Source organism: Poromitra crassiceps, assembly GCF_964638095.1.
Source record: "Poromitra crassiceps genome assembly, chromosome: 3".
In the NCBI taxonomy this organism is placed as follows: Eukaryota; Metazoa; Chordata; class Actinopteri; order Beryciformes; family Melamphaidae; genus Poromitra; species Poromitra crassiceps.
This window is the reverse complement of record NC_139625.1, coordinates 35,462,820-35,487,065: the sequence shown is the minus strand read 5'-3', so window position 1 is coordinate 35,487,065 and position 24,246 is coordinate 35,462,820. Positions and strand designations below refer to the sequence as shown.

General features: G+C 45.2%; 1 protein-coding gene across 2 annotated transcripts in view; it reads left to right on the top strand.

The window, feature by feature from the left end:
• The window catches only part of prkd3 (protein kinase D3), a 73,756-nt gene extending 49,809 nt beyond the window's left edge, over positions 1-23,947 (top strand). The window contains exons 3-18 of one of the 2 annotated variants that reach the window (XM_083632862.1): positions 2,021-2,152; positions 2,792-2,949; positions 3,875-4,067; positions 4,350-4,427; positions 4,567-4,753; positions 5,383-5,506; positions 5,713-5,790; positions 13,183-13,459; positions 14,970-15,022; positions 15,440-15,512; positions 15,649-15,755; positions 16,774-16,935; positions 18,409-18,507; positions 18,665-18,932; positions 19,483-19,568; positions 22,035-23,947. In XM_083632862.1, the coding sequence (XP_083488988.1) occupies positions 2,021-2,152; positions 2,792-2,949; positions 3,875-4,067; positions 4,350-4,427; positions 4,567-4,753; positions 5,383-5,506; positions 5,713-5,790; positions 13,183-13,459; positions 14,970-15,022; positions 15,440-15,512; positions 15,649-15,755; positions 16,774-16,935; positions 18,409-18,507; positions 18,665-18,932; positions 19,483-19,568; positions 22,035-22,208 (2,249 nt within the window). In that variant the 3' untranslated portion in view covers positions 22,209-23,947. The remainder of the gene's footprint in view (positions 1-2,020; positions 2,153-2,791; positions 2,950-3,874; positions 4,068-4,349; positions 4,428-4,566; positions 4,754-5,382; positions 5,507-5,712; positions 5,791-13,182; positions 13,460-14,969; positions 15,023-15,439; positions 15,513-15,648; positions 15,756-16,773; positions 16,936-18,408; positions 18,508-18,664; positions 18,933-19,482; positions 19,569-22,034) is intronic. The other variant, XM_083632861.1, reaches the window with a different exon arrangement.
• Positions 23,948-24,246: the final 299 nt, after the last annotated feature.

The following is a 24,246-nucleotide window of genomic DNA, read 5'->3' as shown; positions in this document are numbered from 1 at the left end:
CTCCCATGCTGTTATACTGTATATCAGCACGCATGGAACGCCTCCAATCAAATTGCTCAACCGGACCTAACTGTTGTATAATAGAATATAACACCGGGTCCGTTCATTTGACTGGCAGTAAATGCAGTGAAGTCGTCAATGTGATAAATAATAGATTCATAGATGTTAAGTGGGAATTGAAGCACACCTTTGAAGATGCTTGTTGTATCAACCTGTATGATTGTCTTTGTCCTTTGTGTTTTCTCTTCAGTGAATATGCTACAGTATCATTATTGAACTAACAACTTTGCTTCTCTGTGTTCAGCCTTTGGTAATGTCTCAGTCTTTTGGCAAACTACAAGTCCAGTTGGGCTTGGTGCGACTGGCTCTCTACTTACTGCCTGTGAGCACTTCTGTGACATCTAAAGGCTTTTTTCTCCCTTTCATCAAATCTTCAATCGTTTTCTCTCGTAAACAATGCTGTTTTTCCTCTGTTGTCTCCGTGTCGAGCATGTGGGGACTCTCAGCAAAGACAATCTTGCTTTGTTTTTGAGACCGATGTCATATTTGTTGTTGTTCGAGTCTGCGTCTCGTCACAGCAACAGCAGCTGAGAATGCCTTCAGTTGTCCAACACAAAATGAGTTGAATCACCTCACAGGAAAGGAATAAACACACACACACACACACACACTCAAACACGCACGCACACGCACACACACACACACACACACGCACACACACACACACACTCAAACACGCACGCACACGCACACACACACACACACACACACACACACACACACACACACGCGTGCGCGCGCACGCACGCGCGCACTCACGCGCACACACACACACACACACAGACTATGACATCACCATCACCACTGCACAGGCCTTCCAGCTAAACCCAAGTGTTAAAGTTAACCATTCCCTTGTTGGTCAGCCTTCAGCCTGCGAGCACATGAATGATTGCACAGGGACGATGCAGCGCACACTTGCTAATCACACAGATAGGTTTGGTCGTCTCTTTGACTCTTCCTCACATCTTTGATGAGTCACCAGCGTGATGGACACACTCTCTCCTCCAACAATGAGCTCAATGTGGCTGCTTGACACAAAACAGCAGATGGAGCAAAAGAGAGAGAGACAGAGATCCACAACTCTAGAGGATTTAATCCCTATTTTTCTATTTTCAAAGCTGGGATGATATATTACGGTCAACATCGTAGTGCCTAATGTCTCTCTGATACCAGGGATGATGAAATTGAAGTCTTTATCACTGTAGATTAGGGCTGCACAATTAATCAAAAATATGATCAAAATCGTAATAGGAGCTACAATAGTTTGACAGAGGTCAAATGTGTCACAACATAGCATTAAATGAAGCATTGTGGTGATACAGAGATGCCCCGGCCTACCAATCATATTCTCCACACATGCTTGGGAACATGCTTGTTTGGTACAGAGCCCAGTAAAAATCACATCATAATGTTTACATTTTCCCCCAAGTGAAAATGAAATGCAAAAATTACCATTACCACTAAAATCGTCACTCATATTGAATCGCAATATCTGTCAATATAATTGGAATATGATTTATCAGAATTCGGAATTTATTTTTTGTGCAGATTGTGCAGTCTACTGTACATGATGCCCTCTGAAACAGTAAAGGCTATAACACACATGGAGGGGGAAGTGTGTTTGTACTGGAGCGCTTCCAGAGAGGGTCCTCCTCTTAGTTTATCTGATTGTATCATATCATCATCATAAATATAATAATTTCCTCACACAAGCTTAAATACACTGATATTGCAATTTGCCTACAGTACCATATACATTTGATATATGACAAAACTGTATACAAAACCTCTTCATTGTTGCACAATTACCAAATATCTGCTAAATGGCTGCTCTGTTCTTGTCTTTTTGTCACGGTTTAATTTATCATCTGTTCTCCTCCCTCAGTTTGCTTTACCGCTGTTTCCATACTCGCTTTGCGTTTGCCAACTTTTGGTTACATCAGTTGTGTGTTGTTTCTAGCTCTCGCCACGGTCGAAGACTTCCAGATCCGACCCCATGCCCTCTATGTCCACTCCTACAAGGCCCCCACCTTCTGTGACTACTGTGGGGAGATGCTATGGGGTCTTGTCCGTCAGGGGCTCAAATGTGAAGGTGAGAATACACATGCACGTGTGCACACACACACACACACACACACACACACACACACACACACACACACACACACACACACACACACACACACACACACACACACACACACACACACACACACACACACACACACACCACATCCCCAACCTCAAGTATGTATCAGGGAGATATAGAAGCGAACAGAACAGGAGAAAGAGCTGGTCTGGGCGAACAGTAGAAGGAGCTGGTCTGGGCACTGTGGCTACACTGTGGCCAGTGAAATACTTGACATTCAGATCCCAGTGGAATTAAGGAACGTCGGCTCGCCTTTCATTTTTTGTCATCATTGGATCAGATTTGCTTTATGCTCTTTCATTTTCGTGTCGTTAGGCAGCATTTGAAGCCCACTCAGAGTCTTACTTAATTTAAACTTACTTGATTTAAGTAGTTGATTTATCCACCAGTAAAACATTCACAGTCATACATTCTCCTGCCTCAAGGCTTCCATCTTGTGGCTGTTTTGCAGAATAAAAATGTGTTCTTCATACCTGGTGCCATTACTCTTTTACTATTTTCTTTCACAAACTACAACAGATTGATGTAGTCTGTAGCACTATCTTTGTGGCTGATGTTCTCCTGTATGTTTCCATGTTTTAGGATGTGGGCTAAACTACCACAAGCGTTGTGCCTTTAAGATCCCCAATAACTGTACTGGTGTCAAGAAGAGGCGGTTGTCCAATGTCTCACTGCCTGGGCCCTCCCTCTCTATCCCCCGGCCAGTGCCAGCCGAAAATGCCGTGGTCGTCCTGGACGAGGTGAGTTCTGATTTGTGGAATGGAACCATTCCTCAGAAACATAGGCTTATATAGAAATGCACAAACCCAATACTATGCAAAGAACATTGTGAAAAGTTTGAAGAGTTGGAATTTTAAGGTTTTTGAATATTATTGTTGAGCAACATTATTCCCTCTTTGAATGAAGGTGGAAGATGTGATGATTCGATGTGATGATTTTCTTCTTCATCCAATGATATAATGACCTTACTGGAGAGCTAGTTTTGACCTAATCTTCATGTTCAGATTTGAATCAAAGTGGATTGGACAATAATGGTAGGCAATCTATCTACACGCTGCACACTGGTTTATTGTTTATAAAACCATAAATTTGACACCCCCCGCCCCCCCCCCCCCCCCCCCCCCCCCCCCCCCCCCGGCAAATCTTGTGTGAAATCCCCCAGATTCAGAGCATTGAATTCAGCTTGGTGGATAGTCTTATCAAACAGTTTTGGTCATCAGGAAATGCAATTAGGCTAATCAAATTAAAAGTCCACTGGAGTAAGTTTATAGATACAGTATCTAGTCACTAGTTGGCTGAGTACCCTCTAGTCTACCAAGATACCCACTTCTGTCAGGAGCTGCCAGACTGCTATCTTCATCCATATGAAATGGGAACTCAACTAACCACTCATATGTGGTAGGACATGACAAATCCAATAACTTAGTGTAGACCACTGGGATTGTGTAAACGATGTGAAGGCGTGCTAGCGAGTTATATTCTTATCCACTTTTCCACTGATTTCTCTCTCTTCTACTGCCATAATATAATTATTCATTCTGTCTTTCCCCATCACTCAAGATGCTCCCTCTGAGGCCCTCATGCCTTCATTTTTGTCCTCTCCTTCTCCTTCCTCCATACCTTTGTTAATTCTTCCCCTCTTCCCTCTTCCTCCACCCCCTGCAGCAGCGCTCCCACCAGGAGGCAGGGAAGCGGATCCTGTCGTGGAGCGGCAGGCCCATCTGGATGGAGAAGATGGTACTGGGCCGGGTCAAGGTGCCGCACACCTTTGCCATCCACACCTACACCCGGCCCACCATCTGCCAGTTCTGCAAGCGGCTGCTCAAGGGGCTCTTTCGCCAGGGCATGCAGTGTAAAGGTGGGCCTTCGTATGAAGCCTTTGTTCCAAAAACAATGTTCATTTTGGATCATATCAGCACCAATTAGCATTACGCATCATTTCCAAATCCAAGTTAAAGTGAGACGTCTGCCTGGGACTTAAAAGAGCTGACCTTTACCCAGCGACAACATTAATGATCATTAGTCTTCCCGCCCCTTTTCAAATAGTGGATTTCTTACTGTATTTTGTCATGTCAAGTTGTTCGTTTGTGGTTCTTGAACTTGCATGTATGCTTTAAATATTATTGTCGTTTTCTACCAGATTGCAGATTCAACTGTCATAAGCGATGTGCTTCCAAGGTACCAAGAGACTGTTTGGGGGAGGTGGTGTTCAATGGAGGTAAGTCCCATGCAGGTGCCTTTGATTTCCTGCATTTGTTTCATAGTGACAACAAAAGATGTTTATGATCGTTTCATAGTGACAACAGTAAATGATTATGATGGAGATTTACAGCTATACTCTTTATGTGCATGTGTAGAACCGGCCAGCCCTGGCCCAGACTCAGACAGCACCATGGATACTATGGAGGTGGACAGTAGTGATATAGATGGTAGCAGAGGGCTGGATGACCCAGAAGAACCCTCCACCCCCGATGAGAAGATGTTCTACCTGGACTCTCCCTTCCTGGACAGAGAGAAGGACGAGGAGCCCATCAAGGCTATTAGGTATGAAGAGATGTTCACCTTGTTCATGTGTCAAATGAGGTCATAATGGAATGATAATGTGGTTAGGGTTCATCTGCACATTTCTTGTTTTGGTGTCAAGTGCTCAATGCTTTGGTGTTTCTCCACTGCACCTCCCACACATCACTCAAACAGTGTGATGTTGGATGTTCTGTTGAGGCAGTTTGAGTTTCTGTAGGTGGCGCTCTTTTCTTTGTCTGTTCAGCCATGGTGGCTATCATTGCTCATGCTAACTACACCATTCTTCTGTGTATTCTGTTGCTGCTGCCGGAAGCATAAAACGCATCACTTCCTGTGCACCAAAGAATTGTTCCTGGGAAACTGCTAGCGGGAAACGACTACCAGAGACAGTGTGTGTTTAGAACAGCAAATGTAAAAGCTGAATTCAGTAGTATTGTGTTATATCCATTGGCGATAGTGAATAGAAAAACAGAAATGTATTTATATGAAAATGTACCATATTATTTACTAGTTTTTTTGTTTTGTTCTTTACTAGTGAGAGCTCTAAGAGTGTTGGTGAATGTTTAAGAGAAATGTTGATTAATGACATGGTGTGTGTGTGTGTGTGTGTGTGTGTGTGTGTGTGTGTGTGTGTGTGTGCATGTGTTCAGCCCCTCCACCAGCAGCAACATCCCTCTGATGCGGGTGGTCCAGTCCATCAAACACACCAAGAGGCGGAGCTCCACTGTGGTGAAGGAGGGATGGATGGTTCACTACAGCAGCAGGGACAACCTGGTAAGACTGATAACACACAGGACTCCCATCTGAACTGTGCTGTGGTTAGCTTACAGTCCTTCTCTGAAGCTGCTCAGTGCTCACATGTGTTGACTTCTGCACAGGCTGTATTTTTCTGTATAAATGCCATTTTAGAGCTGTATATAAAGTATGTTTCATCATTTGGACTAACTCTGTGTTTGCCCCCCCCCCCCCCCCCCCCGCAGCGGAAGAGACATTACTGGAGACTTGACAGCAAGAGTCTGAGTCTGTTCCAGAATGACACTGGAGCCAAGTTCTATAAAGTAAGAATAAGGCTCTGTTATCATCTCTAAGAAAACATGTTCTGCACCCAAACACACATTTTCATTGAAAAGTCATTCACAATATCAGCAGATTCCCTCTTTTTTTCTTCTTGTTCGGATTTTTCTCCCATTTTCTCCCCAATGGTACTTGGCCAATTCCCCCTAATGTTCCGGTCATTGCTCCACCCCCTCTGCTGATCTGGGGAGAGTTGTAGACTAGGGGCCCTTTATTTACACGAGGACACTTTCTGAAAGAAACGACACAATAGCGCTTCCTTCACACCTTTTCCTTCACACCTTCTCCCTGTTTACATGAGCGCTGTTGAATTTTTAAAACGCCGTAATGTACATGCCAGGTCACTAGGTGGCAGTGTGATCACCTTATTCTTTGCCCATACAAGGACGCTTTCTGCATGACGTAATTTCGTAATCGTCTTTCCGGTTTTAAACGCGGAAGTAGAGTACGCTTTCCGCAGTCATTTAGACTTGCCAAAAAGCTTTTTTCAAGCTAAAAAAACCCCCAAACTGTTAAAGTTTTAATATTTGTCGGGTGAGAATGTAACATATATCTGACCAGTTTATCAGAATAACGCCTATTTGAAAATCTTTAACGAGCAGCGAGGACCGGGAGCGCTGACTGCGATCTGTCAAACCCTACTGTAGGCTACTGGCATGAGAAAACACTGTCGACGTGCTTTTGTAACTAACGTTAAATGCCGACCGGGTACAGCCATCGGCTCCTCGCAGCAGTAACGTTCTGAACATGTAACTGAAGTTGGCCGCAGTGTAGCTTAATTCTGAATGTTGCCAAACTTCATTCATACTGACGTTTTATTTGGTTGCCAACTCGCGCACGGCTATGGCGTGTGTCACGTGTGCAGGCACATCAGAGTTTCTGAAATGTGCCGTTCCAAAGCAATTACATGGAGCCCTCAGTGGGAAGCGTGTCAAACAATTTCACTCTGGAGGGTGGTTCCAAAATGTGTCATTTCCTAAGCGCGAATTTGCCGTCGCCGTCTAAAAGGGAGGCACTAACGATAAAATAATTCCCCGTTTCCATAGGAAACCGTCCTCATGTAAAGTGCCCCTAGCTAGCACATGCTTCCTCCAATACATGTGCAGTCGCCAGCTGCTTCTTTTCATCTGACAGCAAGGAGTTTCACCTGCAGGATATAGCGCATTGGTCCCCTCAGTTCCCCTCCCCCAAACAGGCCAGACCAGAGGAGGCACTAGTGCAGCGACCAAGACACATACCCTTAATCCAGCTTCCCCCCTACAGACACAGCCAATTCTCCCTGTATGGACGCCCGATCAAGCCAGGGGCTCAAACCTGCGACCCACTACCCGGATGCCTGGCAGCAGATTCCTTCTTGAGTCCAGAGTGAATAATATCCATAACTTTCCTCATAAAATCCCCATAACACTGAAAATGTACCCCCTTTTTTACAAATCAAACATTCTGACACTGTTATTTTTGTTACTTTATTTTCTATCGTTTGAAGTCATTTTTAAGTGCCCCATTTCTCACAGCCACATTCAGATATTGTCATAATTATTGGAGGTGTTTATGTAAATAAGGTGAGTAAGGCCGGGGGCTGTGTTGCAACTGTAGTCTACCCTGAGGTGACTTCAGCCCACTGTAATTTCCCCTGTGGTTTTCCACGCTGAAGCCTGGCTCTCCTCTGCACAGAGGGAAAGGAGCGCTCTGAAGCCTGGCTCTCCTCTGCACAGAGTGAAAGGAGCACTCTGAAGCCTGGCTCTCCTCTGCACAGAGTGAAAGGAGCACTCTGAAGCCTGGCTCTCCTCTGCACAGAGTGAAAGGAGCACTCTGAAGCCTGGCTCTCCTCTGCACAGAGTGAAAGGAGCACTCTGAAGCCTGGCTCTCCTCTGCACAGAGTGAAAGGAGTGCTCTGCAGCCTGGCTCACCTCTGCACAGAGTGAAAGGAGCGCTCTGAAGCCTGGCTCTCCTCTGCACAGAGTGAAAGGAGTGCTCTGAAGCCTGGCTCACCTCTGTACAGAGTGAAAGGAGCGCTCTGCAGCCTGGCTCTCCTCTGCACAGAGTGAAAGGAGCGCTCTGCAGCCTGGCTCTCCTCTGCACAGAGTGAAAGGAGCGCTCTGCAGCCTGGCTCTCCTCTGCACAGAGTGAAAGGAGCGTTCTGCAGCCTGGCTCTCCTCTGCACAGAGTGAAAGGAGCGCTCTGCAGCCTGGCTCTCCTCTGCACAGAGTGAAAGGAGCGCTCTGCAGCCTGGCTCTCTGCACAGAGTGAAAGGAGTGCTCTGCAGCCTGGCTCTCCTCTGCACAGAGTGAAAGGAGCATTCTGCAGCCTGGCTCTCTGCACAGAGTGAAAGGAGTGCTCTGCAGCCTGGCTCTCCTCTGCACAGAGTGAAAGGAGCGCTCTGCAGCCTGGCTCTCCTCTGCACAGAGTGAAAGGAGTGCTCTGCAGCCTGGCTCTCCTCTGCACAGAGTGAAAGGAGCACTCTGAAGCCTGGCTCTCCTCTGCACAGAGTGAAAGGAGCCCTCTGAAGCCTGGCTCTCCTCTGCACAGAGTGAAAGGAGCACTCTGAAGCCTGGCTCTCCTCTGCACAGAGTGAAAGGAGCACTCTGAAGCCTGGCTCTCCTCTGCACAGAGTGAAAGGAGCGCTCTGCAGCCTGGCTCTCCTCTGCACAGAGTGAAAGGAGCGCTCTGCAGCCTGGCTCTCCTCTGCACAGAGTGAAAGGAGCGCTCTGCAGCCTGGCTCTCCTCTGCACAGAGTGAAAGGAGCGCTCTGCAGCCTGGCTCTCCTCTGCACAGAGTGAAAGGAGCGCTCTGCAGCCTGGCTCTCCTCTGCACAGAGTGAAAGGAGCATTCTGCAGCCTGGCTCTCCTCTGCACAGAGTGAAAGGAGCATTCTGCAGCCTGGCTCTCTGCACAGAGTGAAAGGAGCGCTCTGCAGCCTGGCTCTCCTCTGCACAGAGTGCTATCTTTAGCCACCGTGTTGTCACCAGCAGATGACAGGACATTCAAAGCTGATCTGCCTGAAAGCTACTGGGTCTATTTGAGTTTTCGATTGAATCTTGAGTTGAAATCAGCCTTCACCGCATAATCGTATTCATTTCAAACTATGAATTTGCATCATGATTGTGATGTATGAGTCGTGGCAGAGAGCGGGTGTATAAAGAGTGTGTGACACTTCCCACTCTGTGCCAGCGCCATATAGTCACTCATTACAGGGGCTTAATAGCACTGTGATTACACACTGGGGACCGGGCAAGGGAGGGAGGGAGGCACAGCTTACAAGGTAAAGACTTCCACATGTGCCTTTCCATGCATGTGGGTGTGTTTGTGTGTGTTTGTGTGTGTATGTGTGTGTGTGTGTGTGTGTGTGTGTGTGTGTGTGTGTGTGTGTGTGTGTGTGTGTGTGTGTGTGTGTGTGTGTGTGTGTGTGTGTGTGTGTGTGTGTGTATAGGGTGTGTGGGGGGGGGTTTTATTGTTCACATTGCTTTGTGTATGCTGAGACTTTTGACACCTCCTTGGGTTGTGGTCAGAAATGACAGAGTGGGATGGTGTTTTATGTGAGATCCAGCACATAATGTGTCAGGTGGGTTTGTAGGCAGCTGCACCTAGTTTCAGAGAACATCAAGTCTCTCCTGTAGTGGAATCAACACATTATTATGTCTACTCTTATCATGATGGCCCACTGGCAGATGCAGACATAAATACAATACTTTTCATAATGTACACATTCACTGAGCAAAATAAGAAAACTCCTTCAACTTAGATTATGTAAAACATCCCCTATTTTTTTTAATATGTAACATTTTCAGGAAAACTGTAAAATTCATCCTACTTAAACAGGCTTGGATGATGCTCTCCCTCAGACCATCCTGACAATAGCCACCACAACCAGGGCAAATTTGACCAATTTCACAAGCTGCAAAACAAATAAATAATCAATAATTAAAGCATAATTTTATTGGCATCGACAGAAATGTTTGTGCCAATATTTCATTTTCAAGCCTTTATCATCCAATAGCAATGGCGTGCTGATAATCAGGGTACATCCCTAGCTTCTCCATCTTACAATACTGAAGTTAAGACTGAGAGAGCAGTACCCCTTCCCCTACGCGTCGACACGCCCTGCGTCCCCTTGCTGCCGGAGCCTTGGCGGGTAAACGTCAGCGGGCACTGACTCCTCAGGGTGTGTTTACTGGCAGCTTTATGTGCTACTTTACTATCAACTTGCCACTCGGTTACGTTTAAGACATTCAGAAGACTAATTGAAGGCTAGCTGTAAATGCCTTCTTTCCATGCTCCTTTCGTGCCTGTTGCATGAGAGTATAGACCAGCCTGTTGCATGAGAGTATAGACCAGGGAGTCTGTTGCATGAGAGTATAGACCAGGGAGTCTGTTGCATGAGAGTATAGACCAGGGAGTCTGTTGCATGAGAGTATAGACCAGGGAGTCTGTTGCATGAGAGTATAGACCAGGGAGTCTGTTGCATGAGAGTATAGACCAGGGAGTCTGTTGCATGAGAGTATAGACCAGGGAGTCTGTTGCATGAGAGTATAGACCAGGGAGTCTGTTGCATGAGAGTATAGACCAGGGAGTCTGTTGCATGAGAGTATAGACCAGGGAGTCTGTTGCATGAGAGTATAGACCAGGGAGTCTGTTGCATGAGAGTATAGGCCAGGGAGTCTGTTGCATGAGAGTATAGACCAGGGAGTCTGTTGCATGAGAGTATAGACCAGGGAGTCTGTTGCATGAGAGTATAGGCCAGGGAGTCTGTTGCATGAGAGTATAGACCAGGGAGTCTGTTGCATGAGAGTATAGGCCAGGGAGTCTGTTGCATGAGAGTATAGACCAGGGAGTCTGTTGCATGAGAGTATAGACCAGGGAGTCTGTTGCATGAGAGTATAGGCCAGGGAGTCTGTTGCATGAGAGTATAGACCAGGGAGTCTGTTGCATGAGAGTATAGACCAGCCTGTTGCATGAGAGTATAGACCAGCCTGTTGCATGAGAGTATAGACCAGGGAGTCTGTTGCATGAGAGTATAGACCAGGGAGTCTGTTGCATGAGAGTATAGACCAGGGAGTCTGTTGCATGAGAGTATAGACCAGGGAGTCTGTTGCATGAGAGTATAGACCAGGGAGTCTGTTGCATGAGAGTATAGACCAGCCTGTTGCATGAGAGTATAGACCAGGGAGTCTGTTGCATGAGAGTATAGACCAGGGAGTCTGTTGCATGAGAGTATAGACCAGGGAGTCTGTTGCATGAGAGTATAGACCAGGGAGTCTGTTGCATGAGAGTATAGACCAGGGAGTCTGTTGCATGAGAGTATAGACCAGGGAGTCTGTTGCATGAGAGTATAGGCCAGGGAGTCTGTTGCATGAGAGTATAGACCAGGGAGTCTGTTGCATGAGAGTATAGACCAGGGAGTCTGTTGCATGAGAGTATAGGCCAGGGAGTCTGTTGCATGAGAGTATAGACCAGGGAGTCTGTTGCATGAGAGTATAGGCCAGGGAGTCTGTTGCATGAGAGTATAGACCAGGGAGTCTGTTGCATGAGAGTATAGGCCAGGGAGTCTGTTGCATGAGAGTATAGACCAGGGAGTCTGTTGCATGAGAGTATAGACCAGCCTGTTGCATGAGAGTATAGACCAGCCTGTTGCATGAGAGTATAGACCAGGGAGTCTGTTGCATGAGAGTATAGACCAGGGAGTCTGTTGCATGCGAGTATAGACCAGGGAGTCTGTTGCATGAGAGTATAGACCAGGGAGTCTGTTGCATGAGAGTATAGACCAGGGAGTCTGTTGCATGAGAGTATAGACCAGGGAGTCTGTTGCATGAGAGTATAGACCAGGGAGTCTGTTGCATGAGAGTATAGACCAGGGAGTCTGTTGCATGAGAGTATAGACCAGGGAGTCTGTTGCATGAGAGTATAGACCAGGGAGTCTGTTGCATGAGAGTATAGACCAGGGAGTCTGATCTTTGGCCATGATAGATGATGTGAGCGGATTTTCTAGGACATGTTTATTATTAAGTGCATTCGGGGACGAAAATATTCTTTCAGGTATTTCTTCTCAGAGATCAGAGATTGTCTTCAAACAGACAGTGGTGGTTCTCTGAAGGCCTCCAGGAAACCTTCTATCTTGGACGTTTCCTTTTCGTCTCTTCAGTTTCTGGCTCGCTGCTCATCAGCGTGTGGCTACTGTCCTCCCCTCTCCCCTTTTTTCTTCATACCTCCAATCTGATTAGTGGTGGTGGTCGCGTGGCGGCTCGCCTGCTAGGCATGGCAGCCATTTTCTCCATTTGGAAGCCATAACGGCTCCCCGTTTGAAGATGAGACCCCTGTACTTGTGGCTTTCTCTGAAGAACCTTTTATGGGGTATAGGGGCTTCTCTCTGTCTCTGCCAGATTGAGTCCTGTCACACTTAAGTGTGCACCCACACGAGACACACACACTACTCCGTGGAACAGTAGTTGCCGTGTCTTTCGTCTCGGCGGCTAGCGGTAGCGGTAGCGCCAGCGGCTCGTGCTCAGATGGGGCCTCTGGCAGGTCCTGCCTTGTAATCAGGGAAACAGAGCGCTTCAGCCGCCACAGGGCCCGCTCACGTGACCCGGGCCCGCTAACCACAAGCACTTCATCTGATACTCTGTGGTGAGCCACGCGGAGGGGACAGCGTGCGCCTCTGCAAGCCCCCATTGGCTACAACCTCTCAGTAATTTTTTTTTCTACTCTCCCTCCTTTCTTTGATTTGACAGTGAGTTAGGAGAGGAAGGGGGACTTTTAAAGTGTGCTCAACTATCCTTTCTGAGTGTAATGTTCTTTTAAGACAGAGAGAGAGGAGTGAGAGAGAGAGAACGTTAGACCTGGGACTGTGCTGATGATTACACTGTCGGACTTGGACCTGAGCGGGGAGACTTTGGACATTTTGGAGTGTGGAGTAGGTACCTGTGCCAGGCAGGGGTGTAGTCTGAGTGTGGGCTTAGTGCTGTTGTTGTTGCTGCACAGAAGAAGGTCTTTCTGTCATGTTATGTTGTAACAATGAAGTCTGGTATTTTTCTTTTGTTCTGCATTGTTTCTTGTTTGTTGACATTGGTGATTGAATATTGCAATTGAAGAGTTTGATTTCAAATGGTCAATAGCACAATATTGAAATAGATTATGCAAATGTTTAAAAGTAAGTAACTTGAAGTACCTGGTTGATAATAACACATTTACAGACATGTTTGTATTGTAAATGTATTTTAGAAATATTGAATTCAATTAACTCCCCCCCTAATATTCTACATACATAACATTTTTTAGACTAATATAGAAATGTTAGCATTTTTGAAATGAACTCTTCAATTGATTGAAGAGTTCTTTGATTGGCTGTGGTTTTTAATGCCCCTCTTGTTCCCGCCTCCACAGGAGATCCCTCTGTCTGAGATCCTGCAGGTAGAACAGTCCAGAGACTACAGTAACCTGGCGCAGGGCAGCAACCCGCACTGTTTTGAGATCATCACGGCCACCATGGTCTACTACGTAGGGGAGAACAATGGCAGCCACTACCACAGCCCGGCCCTGGCTGCCTCAGGAGTGGGCCTGGAGGTGGCCCAGGGCTGGGAGAAGGCCATCAGACAGGCCCTGATGCCTGTCACCCCCCAGCCCAGTGTGGCCAGCGCTGCCGGCCAAGGCAAGGACCACAGTGAGTACTCATTACACTCTTCTGATGCTGCTGTTTGGAGATGGCGTGACTCTCTAAAAGCTGTGTCACTATGTTCGCTTTAGTGGAATAGGGTTCTGTGTAAAAGTATCAGTATGTTTCTGGGTGTAACTAAGTAACTGAGAAAGAAATCTGCTTTTTTGGAAGAAAAACAACAACAATTTCTCAATAGAATTTTTTATGTGTTTCAAAGATGATGAAACTTACTCAGCACATGAAGGACCATGTAAACTCAAAATGTAATGTTTCACTTAAATTTGAAGTTTACATGGAGCTTTATGTGCTGAGTTATGAGCCTTTGGGCCCATGAAAGTAGTTTAAATTGCATTGTAAAAATAAAATTGACTGGATATCTGTCTGAGAAAAAGGCTGTTTTTCTCAATGCACAAAAGCTATATGTTATTGTGTATAATATGCATCAGTGAACTGACTGACATTGGCTCATATAACAGTGTGCGTTTCCTCTTACAGTCATGACTTGTAACATTAGCGTCTCCAGCTCAGGTCACAGCAGGTGAGGCAGGTGACAGCAGGGACATATGAACTGAGGTGAAACTGAGCTTGAGTGGTTGTGGTCAGGGTACAGGTGTTATTGGTTTCCTCTCACATCGCCATCAAAAAGATGAAATGTAGCTTGATCCTTAACAGCCACCATACACTCCTCCATCAAACAATCAACCAGAGATGAGGAAGATGGTGATGCTGATGATAATGATGTTGATGATGAGGCTGGTGACTGGTGATTGTCATTTCACTTACCTCTCACCTGAAGTGTGATGCAGATTAGACAGGATTATTTCTGAGCCCATGTGCCGCTCATTCAAGGCTCTTTGCTGATGAAATTCATTTGTAGATGAGAGATCCACATGAAGGTGGAGCTCTTTAGCAGCAGAGGATTTGAAGCGTGGGCATGGGATGAGCGAACGAGGGACAGCGCACTCAGTCACAGTCGCTCAAAGATTAAAATGTAGATCAACTTCATGCATTCTAAAGGAAGATAGATATGTGTGTCTGCAACTAGCATAATGCAATGAATTTGACAAATGCATGCATTCAAAATCAGTGCTTGTTTTTCCAAGATGAAATGAAATACCGTACTTTGAAATGATCAAACCAGATTGCACTCTGTAGCTGTCTTTCCATTCATCGGCTAAGTACACAGAGTCATGGAGATCTTGTGACTGAGTATTAGCTCAAGAGCCAGTCCATAATCCTAATTATGAAATGCAATACATGCCCTATTTAGTCACACATAACTTCCCAAATCAATTTTATACCCAGTTTATTGTGTAATAAAATGCTTCATTATGTGGTGATGTGGCTTATTGCAAGCAGCTGTGATAAGCTTGAAGGTTGTGAAAAAAAGACAAGTATGTGAGCAATGCGCCTCTGCCTACGATTACTTAAGGATTCACTGGCTGCTTTATGCCTTGGTAATGTGGCATTTACAGTTGTTGAATAACTGGAAACATCATGTGTTTTTCCCTTCCAGAAGAGCTGTCCATCAGCATATCTGTGTCCAACTGCCAGATCCAGGAGAATGTGGTGAGTGAGTGGGCTTCTTTTTTTCCCTCTCTTTTTCTTAAGATGCTGTTGCACAACTTCCCAGCATCGCCTGTGCATGCATGCATTCATACGTCATTAGGAGAGCTGTTGTGGTCAAAGTTAGAAACTCTATCCCGTGCTTCTTTACTAAAATCGCCATTGCATGTTTTTATACGGCACAATTAGGGAAGTTGCAGACACATTTTTGGTCAAAGGGATTTTCAGCTGGGTTCCACTTCTTCATTGAGTGAAAGTGAGCTATTTGGCAATGCCAGAAAAACACTTTGAATAAGAGCAACATTTATCCTGGACTGTTGATGATGTAACATAGGCAATGTCAGCATGGAAAAATAACCAGAATATTACCAGCACGAGTCAAATAGAATCAAGTAACTGGTGCAAATGATGTGTGTGCAGGATATCGCCTCGGTGTACCAGATCTTCTCTGATGAGGTGCTGGGATCAGGCCAGTTTGGCATTGTGTATGGAGGTACGTATGCCTAGTGTTTTATTTCATATGCTAGGCTAGCACATACATTTGATATGAATGATGCTCCTGTAGATTTGATTATGATTTTGAGATATCTCACATCTACTCATTACAAACATGCCCCTTCATATTTTAGGCAAACACAGAAAGAGTGGCAGAGATGTGGCCATCAAGGTGATTGACAAGATGAGATTTCCTACCAAGCAGGAGAGCCAGCTAAGGAATGAGGTGGCCATTTTACAGGTAATAATGAACACACTCCAACAACAACAAACATTGGACCATTACAGAAAGTGACAGCTACTGTTACAGACGACCTGACGGTTTGGATAAATGTGTTGGTACTCTTGGCCCTCTAGCTGCTTACAATCACTCATCTGTTAAGAACCTTGGTGTGTTCTTTGACAGCTCTTTTAAATGTGATAAACAGATTAGTTCTGTTGTCAAATCCAGCTTCTTTCAGTTAAGAGTGCTAGCCAAAGTAAACGGCTATCTCTCCACAAAAGACTGAGAGAGAGTCATCCATGCAGACGTCTTTACGTCGTCTGCAGCTGGTGCAGAATGCTGCAGCACGGCTTTTAACTGGAAAAAGAAAGCGAGAGCACATAACTCCAGTATTGGCCTCCCTACACTGGCTTCCTGTCCGCTACATGATTGATTTTAAAATCTTGCTAATTGTATTTAAGGCCTTAAATGGGCTTGAGCCTGCTTATTTAGTTGATCTCCTGCACCATCACACTCCACCTAGAACACTGAGATAAAAAAACACCATGCTCTTAGATGTGCCTAGATCCAGACTTGAAACTAGGGGCGACCGTGCCTTTACGGTGGCTGCCCCCACTCTCTGGAACAGCTTGCCTGTTCACGTAAGAACTGCGCAGACCCCTGACGTTTTTAAGTCGCTGCTGAAGACTCACCTCTTCTCGTTAGCGTTTGATTCGAGCTGAGCTCTGACACTCCCGATTTTACTTTTATATTCTGTTGTGCCAATTCCTTTACTATGTTTATTGCTCTTTTATGATTTCTATTAACTGTTGTTTCTATTTGATGTGTGCAACCTGTCCAGCACTTTGGTCAACTGTGGTTGTGTAAATGTGCTTTATAAATAAACTTTGACTTGACTTGACTGGACAGGACAGAATGATTGATTGCACAACATTAAAACAAACTATAGCATGTGTGTAATCGTTGTTCCGTTGCGTTCTCACTGCTCCAAAGTTGGTTGAGACCTGATAAGATGTCTTTACCTGCTTCTCCTCAGAACCTGCATCACCCAGGCATCGTCAACTTGGAGTGCATGTTTGAGACTCCGGAGCGGGTGTTTGTTGTCATGGAGAAGCTCCATGGCGACATGCTGGAGATGATCCTGTCCAGCGAGAAGAGCAAGCTGCCTGAACGAATCACCAAGTTCCTCGTCACACAGGTCTGACAGCTCAAACTCTCTTCTCTCTGCTTCTCTCCATCTCTTTCTGTCTTTCCTCTTTTTTATTTACCTTCAAGTCTTTCTGTCTTTCCTTGTCTATTACTTTGCATGGACTGCTTCAATATTGTGATGTATGTGTAGTACAATATGCTTTATTAGAAAATACTGATATTTGTAAAATGCTATAAGCCAGAGGCTTTCAAAGTGGGGGGCAGGCCTCCCCAGTGGGGCTTCTAGCCGTTTCAGGGAACATTTAGTCAATGGAAGTGAAAATTACATTAGTTATCAAAAGGAGATCACATAGAATAGCCTAAAGTGATTTGGTTAAAGAGATAGTTCAGAGATACAGTAGTTTTGCAGAATTTTACTTTTCCCACTTTCCCAGAGTCAGAAACTAATAATGCCTTTAGACAGACCTTTTTATGTATTTGCTGTAGTCTGATCAAATATTAATATCTGGCTATCTTGGCTATTGTTTATGGGATCAAATAACATAATCATCATCCAGGAATTGAGCGAGGGGAGCACCTTTTCCCAAGCTTTGTCTGGGGGGAGGCCCACAGTCTCAGACTTTGTAAACCCCTGCTATAAACCATTTGTCATGTTAGCTCAGTTGCTAACCTTAGCACGCCAAGTTTCCTGACACTCATTAAATTGCTAATTCATCTGGTCTATATGTCATCATCACAAATGCACCGTGGGACTGTTAGGAATCTGAACTTAATTTACGTCTTGCTTTACCTCTTGCTAGCTTTTGGTTTTGTTTGTTTTGTCCCTTTGTTTTCCAGCATTGCCTCCCTCTCCCTGTCTCCTTCCCTCTGTTTTTTGGGGTGTGTTAGCTTAAGCCTAGCGTAAGCCTCTGTCTGTCTCTGCCCTGGGGCCTGTTTATTCTTGTGGTGGGCTGATTGGGGCGAATTGTTTACGGGATGGGTCTGCATGGCATCACGGCCTCCTCCCTGCCTGTGGATTATAGCCTGCAGTGCGCTGGTGGCTTTGTGGCCTGATTAGAGGAGCGGCAGCCCCCTGAGCCTCGGCGGGTCCCGGGTCCCAAACAGGAGCAGGGCCATTAACAACGGCCCCATTAGCTGCGGCGGGCCCGGCTCTGATGTGGCCCGGGAAGCCTTCTGTCAAAGCCCGGGTCAGAACAGGGAGCCAGGCGCACTGTGGTTTTGGTAGAGGGCCATAGCCAGACATGCGTGCTACGCTAGCTTATGCCAGGCCTAGTGAATATAGATGAGATCATATGTCCTTATGGGAAGGTACTGGTCAAGATGGAAGTATTTAAAGGCATTAGAGTGCTTATACTACTGTTATTTTCCATATGGCCGCACCATAGATTATACTGCATAGATTATACAAACATTACTCTGTTTACACCATATGTTATATACATTATAACATTTAGACGATGGAGTTTATAAGATTGTCAGTGGGGTTTTGAGCTACATCTGGCCTTTTTGACTTTTGCAACAGATCCTGGTGGCCTTGAGACATCTGCACTTCAAAAACATTGTTCACTGTGACTTGAAGCCGGAAAATGTACTACTGGCCTCCGCAGAGCCTTTTCCTCAGGTAAAAAGTTGGCTGTGTGCGTTCAGGCATGTGTTGTGTGCATCTGTGTGTGTGTTTGTGTGTTCTATGTCTATATGTGTGTGTATTGCTGCAGTTCACACATAGTAAATGTGTTCAGATTTCTAAGTGTGTATGTCATTTCTCTGCCTTACTGCAGGTAAAGCTGTGTGACTTTGGCTTTGCCCGTATCATTGGTGAGAAGTCGTTCAGGCGGTCGGTGGTGGGCACGCCGGCCTACCTGGCCCCGGAGGTCCTGCGCAGCAAAGGCTACAACCGCTCCCTGGACATGTGGTCGGTGGGGGTCATCGTGTACGTCAGCTTGAGCGGGACCTTCCCTTTTAACGAGGACGAGGACATTAATGACCAGATCCAGAATGCTGCCTTCATGTACCCCCCTACGCCCTGGAAGGACATCTCCGCAGAGGGTAAGAGGATATAGAGCAGCATACCTTGTTTCTTTGTTCCCCTTCTTGAGAGAAATAGCCAGGGATTTGCCAGTGCTTGATCTGATCTGCTGGGTGGATATTTACTTCAACACTGCTTGGCTGTGATGTTGCAGCGATTCGTCTCAAACTGATACTCAGACATGCTTTCTGAGAGCTGTCCTCCCCACCTACGCGTCTGGGCCCTCTGACATTTCTTTTGACTTGTCTGTGGTTCAGGTGAAACCCTACCAAATCTCCCAGGCTGCCAAAGCTGCAGCCCCCCACATACAGTGTGAAAGATTTTACTGTGTTGAACTAACAAGAGAGACGCTATTTTTTTTTGTGAGCTAACCAACGCTAAACCTTAACTCTGTTTATTGATACAGTATGCAGCGCCAGTTTTCACCTTATGCTGTGTGTCTACTGTGACATGGTGACATGCACTGCTTGAAGAGCCATGCCTGTTTAAAAGTGACTTTGTGATGTTGCTCTCTGTATAAGATGATGTATTGTCAGAAGTTGATTCATGAAACATTGATTTCCCCCACAGCCACAGATCTGATCAACAACCTTCTCCAAGTAAAGATGAGGAAGAGGTACAGTGTGGACAAGTCGCTCAGTCATCCCTGGTTACAGGTGAAATATCTTTCTATTTTCTCACTATTTTACCATTTCACCCCAGTTATTCCCAGTCCAGGGTTTTCCCTACAATTATAACTTTCACAAATTAAGTCTGGACTATGTCCATTGAATTGCGGACATTTGCTGAAATGACCCTTTCATACATGTTGTCATTTGTTTTCACGTGAGGAAGTCTTCCGTGTGGTTTGGCTGAGGGGCGACGCCTGATTAGAGAGTGCAGGGCATGATGTAACGTTAGTAGGAAATCGCAGTGTTTATGCGAGACAGTCTTTTAATTACATTTTTCAATGTAGACAATACATCAGCTATATTTTACAAAAAGCAATTCCCCCCTCCTAACCTTCAATGCATTATTCTGGCGATAGGGTTAGACAACGTGGGCTTGTGATGTACCAAAAAGATGGGCTGCTAACGTTAAATGCTGCATTCAAGGCATATCTGACCCGTTTTCAATGTATTTCTCCCCACAAAAGTTATCTCTGGAATATATAATATAACACTATCATCTTCTTGTTGCATTTTCACCATGAGACAGGCAGACCGGGAGGAAAAGAAACCATTCAACTCTTTGTTGTTTACTCACCAATTTGACGTTTTCTCTTCCAAATAATCCAGCCACATAACTATCCTTACATGAAATGAAATCGCACGGGAATATGCATGAACATGAATGGTTTGTAAAAAAACAATATAACGGGACATGCTCATGTATAATATATATAAATATATAAATAAATATATATATATATATATATAACGGGACATGCTCGTGCAATAGAAGCAATCCCAAAGTCATCCATCTGCCCACTCGCTTGCTCTGGACATTATGCTGTAGTATTCAAACATGAGCCGCTCTGCCAGCAACACGGACATAGTACTAAGGGGCTTGGGTGGTTAAAGGAGAATTTCGGTTTGTTTGAAGTGGGGTCCTATCAGCTAGTTGCATACACTAACTGAAATAGGTACAGTGTTCTCTGACGCTGAGCTGATCGAGACCCAGCACTAAACAACAGCCTCCACAGCTCTGTCTCTCTACTACACGGGGCCAAGAACTAAAACGTAATTTAGTCCCCTAAAACAATGCCCACCTAAACAAATCGATATCTGTGTACATGCACGCTCTATTTTGACAATTTTCAGCGCTTTACTTTTCCGCCAAACAGCGGTCTCATTCGGCACTGCTTTTTCTCCCAACCGTACAACTACCGTATTCCTCCGCTAAACTCCTGCACAGAGCACAGAGCCGCCGCGGTTTACAAAACAGGAAGGCTTAGAAGAGAGATAAAACACTGACTTACTTTAGAGACAACAAGTCACCTGGCCTCTCTGGTCTGGGACATTTTCCCCAATTTATCCTGGGAATGGTGAAAAAAGTCTGCAGGACACCCCGGCATTTAGGCAGCATATTATGGCAGTTCCTCGCATCTCTCTTTCTGCCTGTTCACTCTGCAAAAGTTCCTCTTCTGTATATTACTCTCTCTGGTTCATAATTGTATCCTCTTGTCACCAAGGTGAATGGCATATCGTCCTCGCTATCAAAATCACTCATATTTTCGTTCGTATTCTATTTGTTGTGTCTTCACTAACAAGCCAGGAGAAATAACCCAAAATAACAGCTGATCTGCGGAGTAATCCAGCGCTGCGGCTCTGTGCAGGAGTTTAGCGGAGGAATACGGTAGTTGTACGGTTGGGAGAAAAAGCAGTGCCGAATGAGACCGCTGTTTGGCGGAAAAGTAAAGCGCTGAAAATTGTCAAAATAGAGCGTGCATGTACACAGATATCGATTTGTTTAGGTGGGCGTTGTTTTAGGGGACTAAATTACGTTTTAGTTCTTGGCCCCGTGTAGTAGAGAGACAGAGCTGTGGAGGCTGTTGCTTGGAGTGCCGGGTCTCGATAAACAGTGCGCTCAGCGTCAGAGAACACTGTACCTATTTCAGTTAGTGTATGCAACTAGCTGATAGGACCCCACTTCAAACAAACCGAAATTCTCCTTTAAGATCCGTTTGCGCGGCCCCGCGCTCACAACAGACTTTGCGTTCATACATAAACCCAATCCGAGTAACGTCTGGATGTCTTCAGGAGTTCACTGCATGTCTGAAAAGGGCTATAGGTGCAGAACCCAAGCAGTTTTGGGCACCACCTAAGCTGAATGAATGTAAAATTAATGTTGGTCCTTGGGACTACTTTAGCAAGTTTTGTCTTTAAGCTTTAAACACCCAAAAAGACCTGTCGACCCAGGTTCGAATCCGACCCGTGCTCCTTTGCCACGTTATCCCCTCTCTCTCTCCCCACCTTTCCTGTCTGCCTACTACTACTGTCCTATCAAATAAAGGCAAAATACCCAAAAAATCTTAAAAAAAAGTAATGGAAAACGCTACAGTCAATAATCATGACTCCTGGCTCTTATAAGTGGGGAAGTCTCTCTGAATTCATTCCGATATTCACTCCTCTTTTCCTCAGGACTACCAGACCTGGCTGGACCTCAGGGAGTTTGAGACGCGGCGGGGCGAGCGCTACATCACCCACGAGAGCGACGACACACGCTGGGAGGAGTACGCCGACGAGCACAGCCTGGTTTACCCCAAACACTTCATCATGGCCCCCAACCTGGATGACATGGAAGAGGACCCCTAGTGGCCTAGGAGACTCACTACACCGTGTGTAATTAGGACTAGGAATGTAGCAGGGACTTTTTGCGCGGACCTTTGGGAGCGGTTGATTTCCCCCCCCAAAACTGTTGTGGAAAAAGAGACAAGCTGGCCAGATTGAGCGTCGCTCTGCAGGGGGAAATCCGACAGACTTGGTAGCTGGATGCACCACTGCCTCCAGGAGCAGGCAGGTGGAGATGTGTGCCACGCTAATGCATCGGAAGACTGTTGGGAGATGTTCTTTCCTCCTTTTTGCCATATCAAAACATTCCATGGATTTGTTCAAGTTTGGATCATTTCCAAGAACAATCGTACAAGCAAGAAAATACATTAGTTGAACTTAATAGTTTAGTTATTGTACATGCAATTTTGGGTAATTATGAGTAATAATATGCCTCTGCTCTGTATCTGAGAGAGCAGAGCAGAACGAGAGAACTTACCCCAGGAGTAAAGGGCACTTTTCACAAGGGATCTACAGTATGTCCATTGAGAGTAAATAATGCATTAATGCATGGGTTTTGGACAAAACTGATGTACTTCTCATTTCAAGACTGTTTGTGAGGCTGTCCTTTGGCATGAAACTGGAACTATCATGTTTATGTGTATGTTTTTTAATGTATTTAGTAATTGTGGTAGAGTTTTGCACTATATTACCATTGAACATAGCAGTTTGATAACAGGAGGAATAGAAACACTATTCGCTGCTACTGTACATCACATGGACCCTTAAACAATGTGTAGAGATCACAGATTTGTGCGGATATCCAGTCTTAAGACAGAGTCGAGTGTTGAACTGATTAAACTCGACAACTATTAGCTGCTTTGTCCTGATTTATTGTAAAACATCCCAACAGGCATTTTCATCCAACATACAGTAGGTCTTCACTAGCCAAACATAGGTCTTCACTAGCCAAAATATTGTCTGTTAGTTTGCAAGAATTAATGTGAAATGGCAGCTAATAGTGTGCAGGTTTTCTCAACATTCCCCTTGAGAAATTGACCAACAGACCATGACGAAATATATTGGCAAATATATTCATTTGAATCAAAATCAAACAACAAAACACATTCAACTCTGTGTTTCCAAGCTGGGGGTTGTTTTATTGCCATTGTGAATTTCTTTAATGATAGAAGACCGTGACCCTGAGCTGTTGGTAATAGCAATGATGAGTGTTTCAACATGAGGCTGTAAACAGAAACGTGTACAGGTTTGAACACGGACTCTAGTATACTGAGCATCATGTTTCTGTTTACCCTTTTATGTACTACTTTCACAGTATTTTTGAATGTGACTTTTCAAGCACTCCATTTCTGGAATATGTGTTTTGGTGCTCTGTAGTTGTCTTAAGTATCTATGTTGCATCTCCTGAGGCGGTCAAAGTCCGTGTTTAACAGAACAAAAACATTGGTGTCCATTTCCATTGGAAGCCATTACTTGCAGTGCATTATATTGTCTGGTCTATTTCAACAGACAGGAGACATAGTAGATGGTAGATAATGGGTATGAGGACCATTTGGTTCACGTGGGAGCAGAATAGTACAGTACTACACTGTGGTAGTTCTTTACTTGGCTCTAATGGTGTGTTTTTGGGAGTATGGTTGTGTTCCCCAGTGTCCTTTTTCCTGTCTATGTTGCCGCTGGATTGGCAGGTGTCAGTGTTTTGTATATTTCAGTACATACCAATGGAATAAAAACCCAATTTCTTAACGGAGAAAGAAAAATAATTCCAAAAGCTCTGAATTTCTTTCTGTTCCTGCCTCATTCGTTTGACCCGAGTTTTGATGTGTGCCCAAGCATACATGCATGAGTAGTGTGTGTGTGTGTGTGTGTGTGTGTGTGTGTGTACACACAACCCTGGCTTGTAGGTTTGTGGATGTTGCATCATGGTGTGTGTGTGTGTGTGTGTGTGTGTGTGTGTGTGTGTGTGTGTGTGTGTGTGTGTGTGTGTGTGTGTGTGTGTGTGTGTGTGTGTGTGTGTGTGTGTGTGTGTGTGTAGTGGCTACACATGTCAAATCCCATTCTG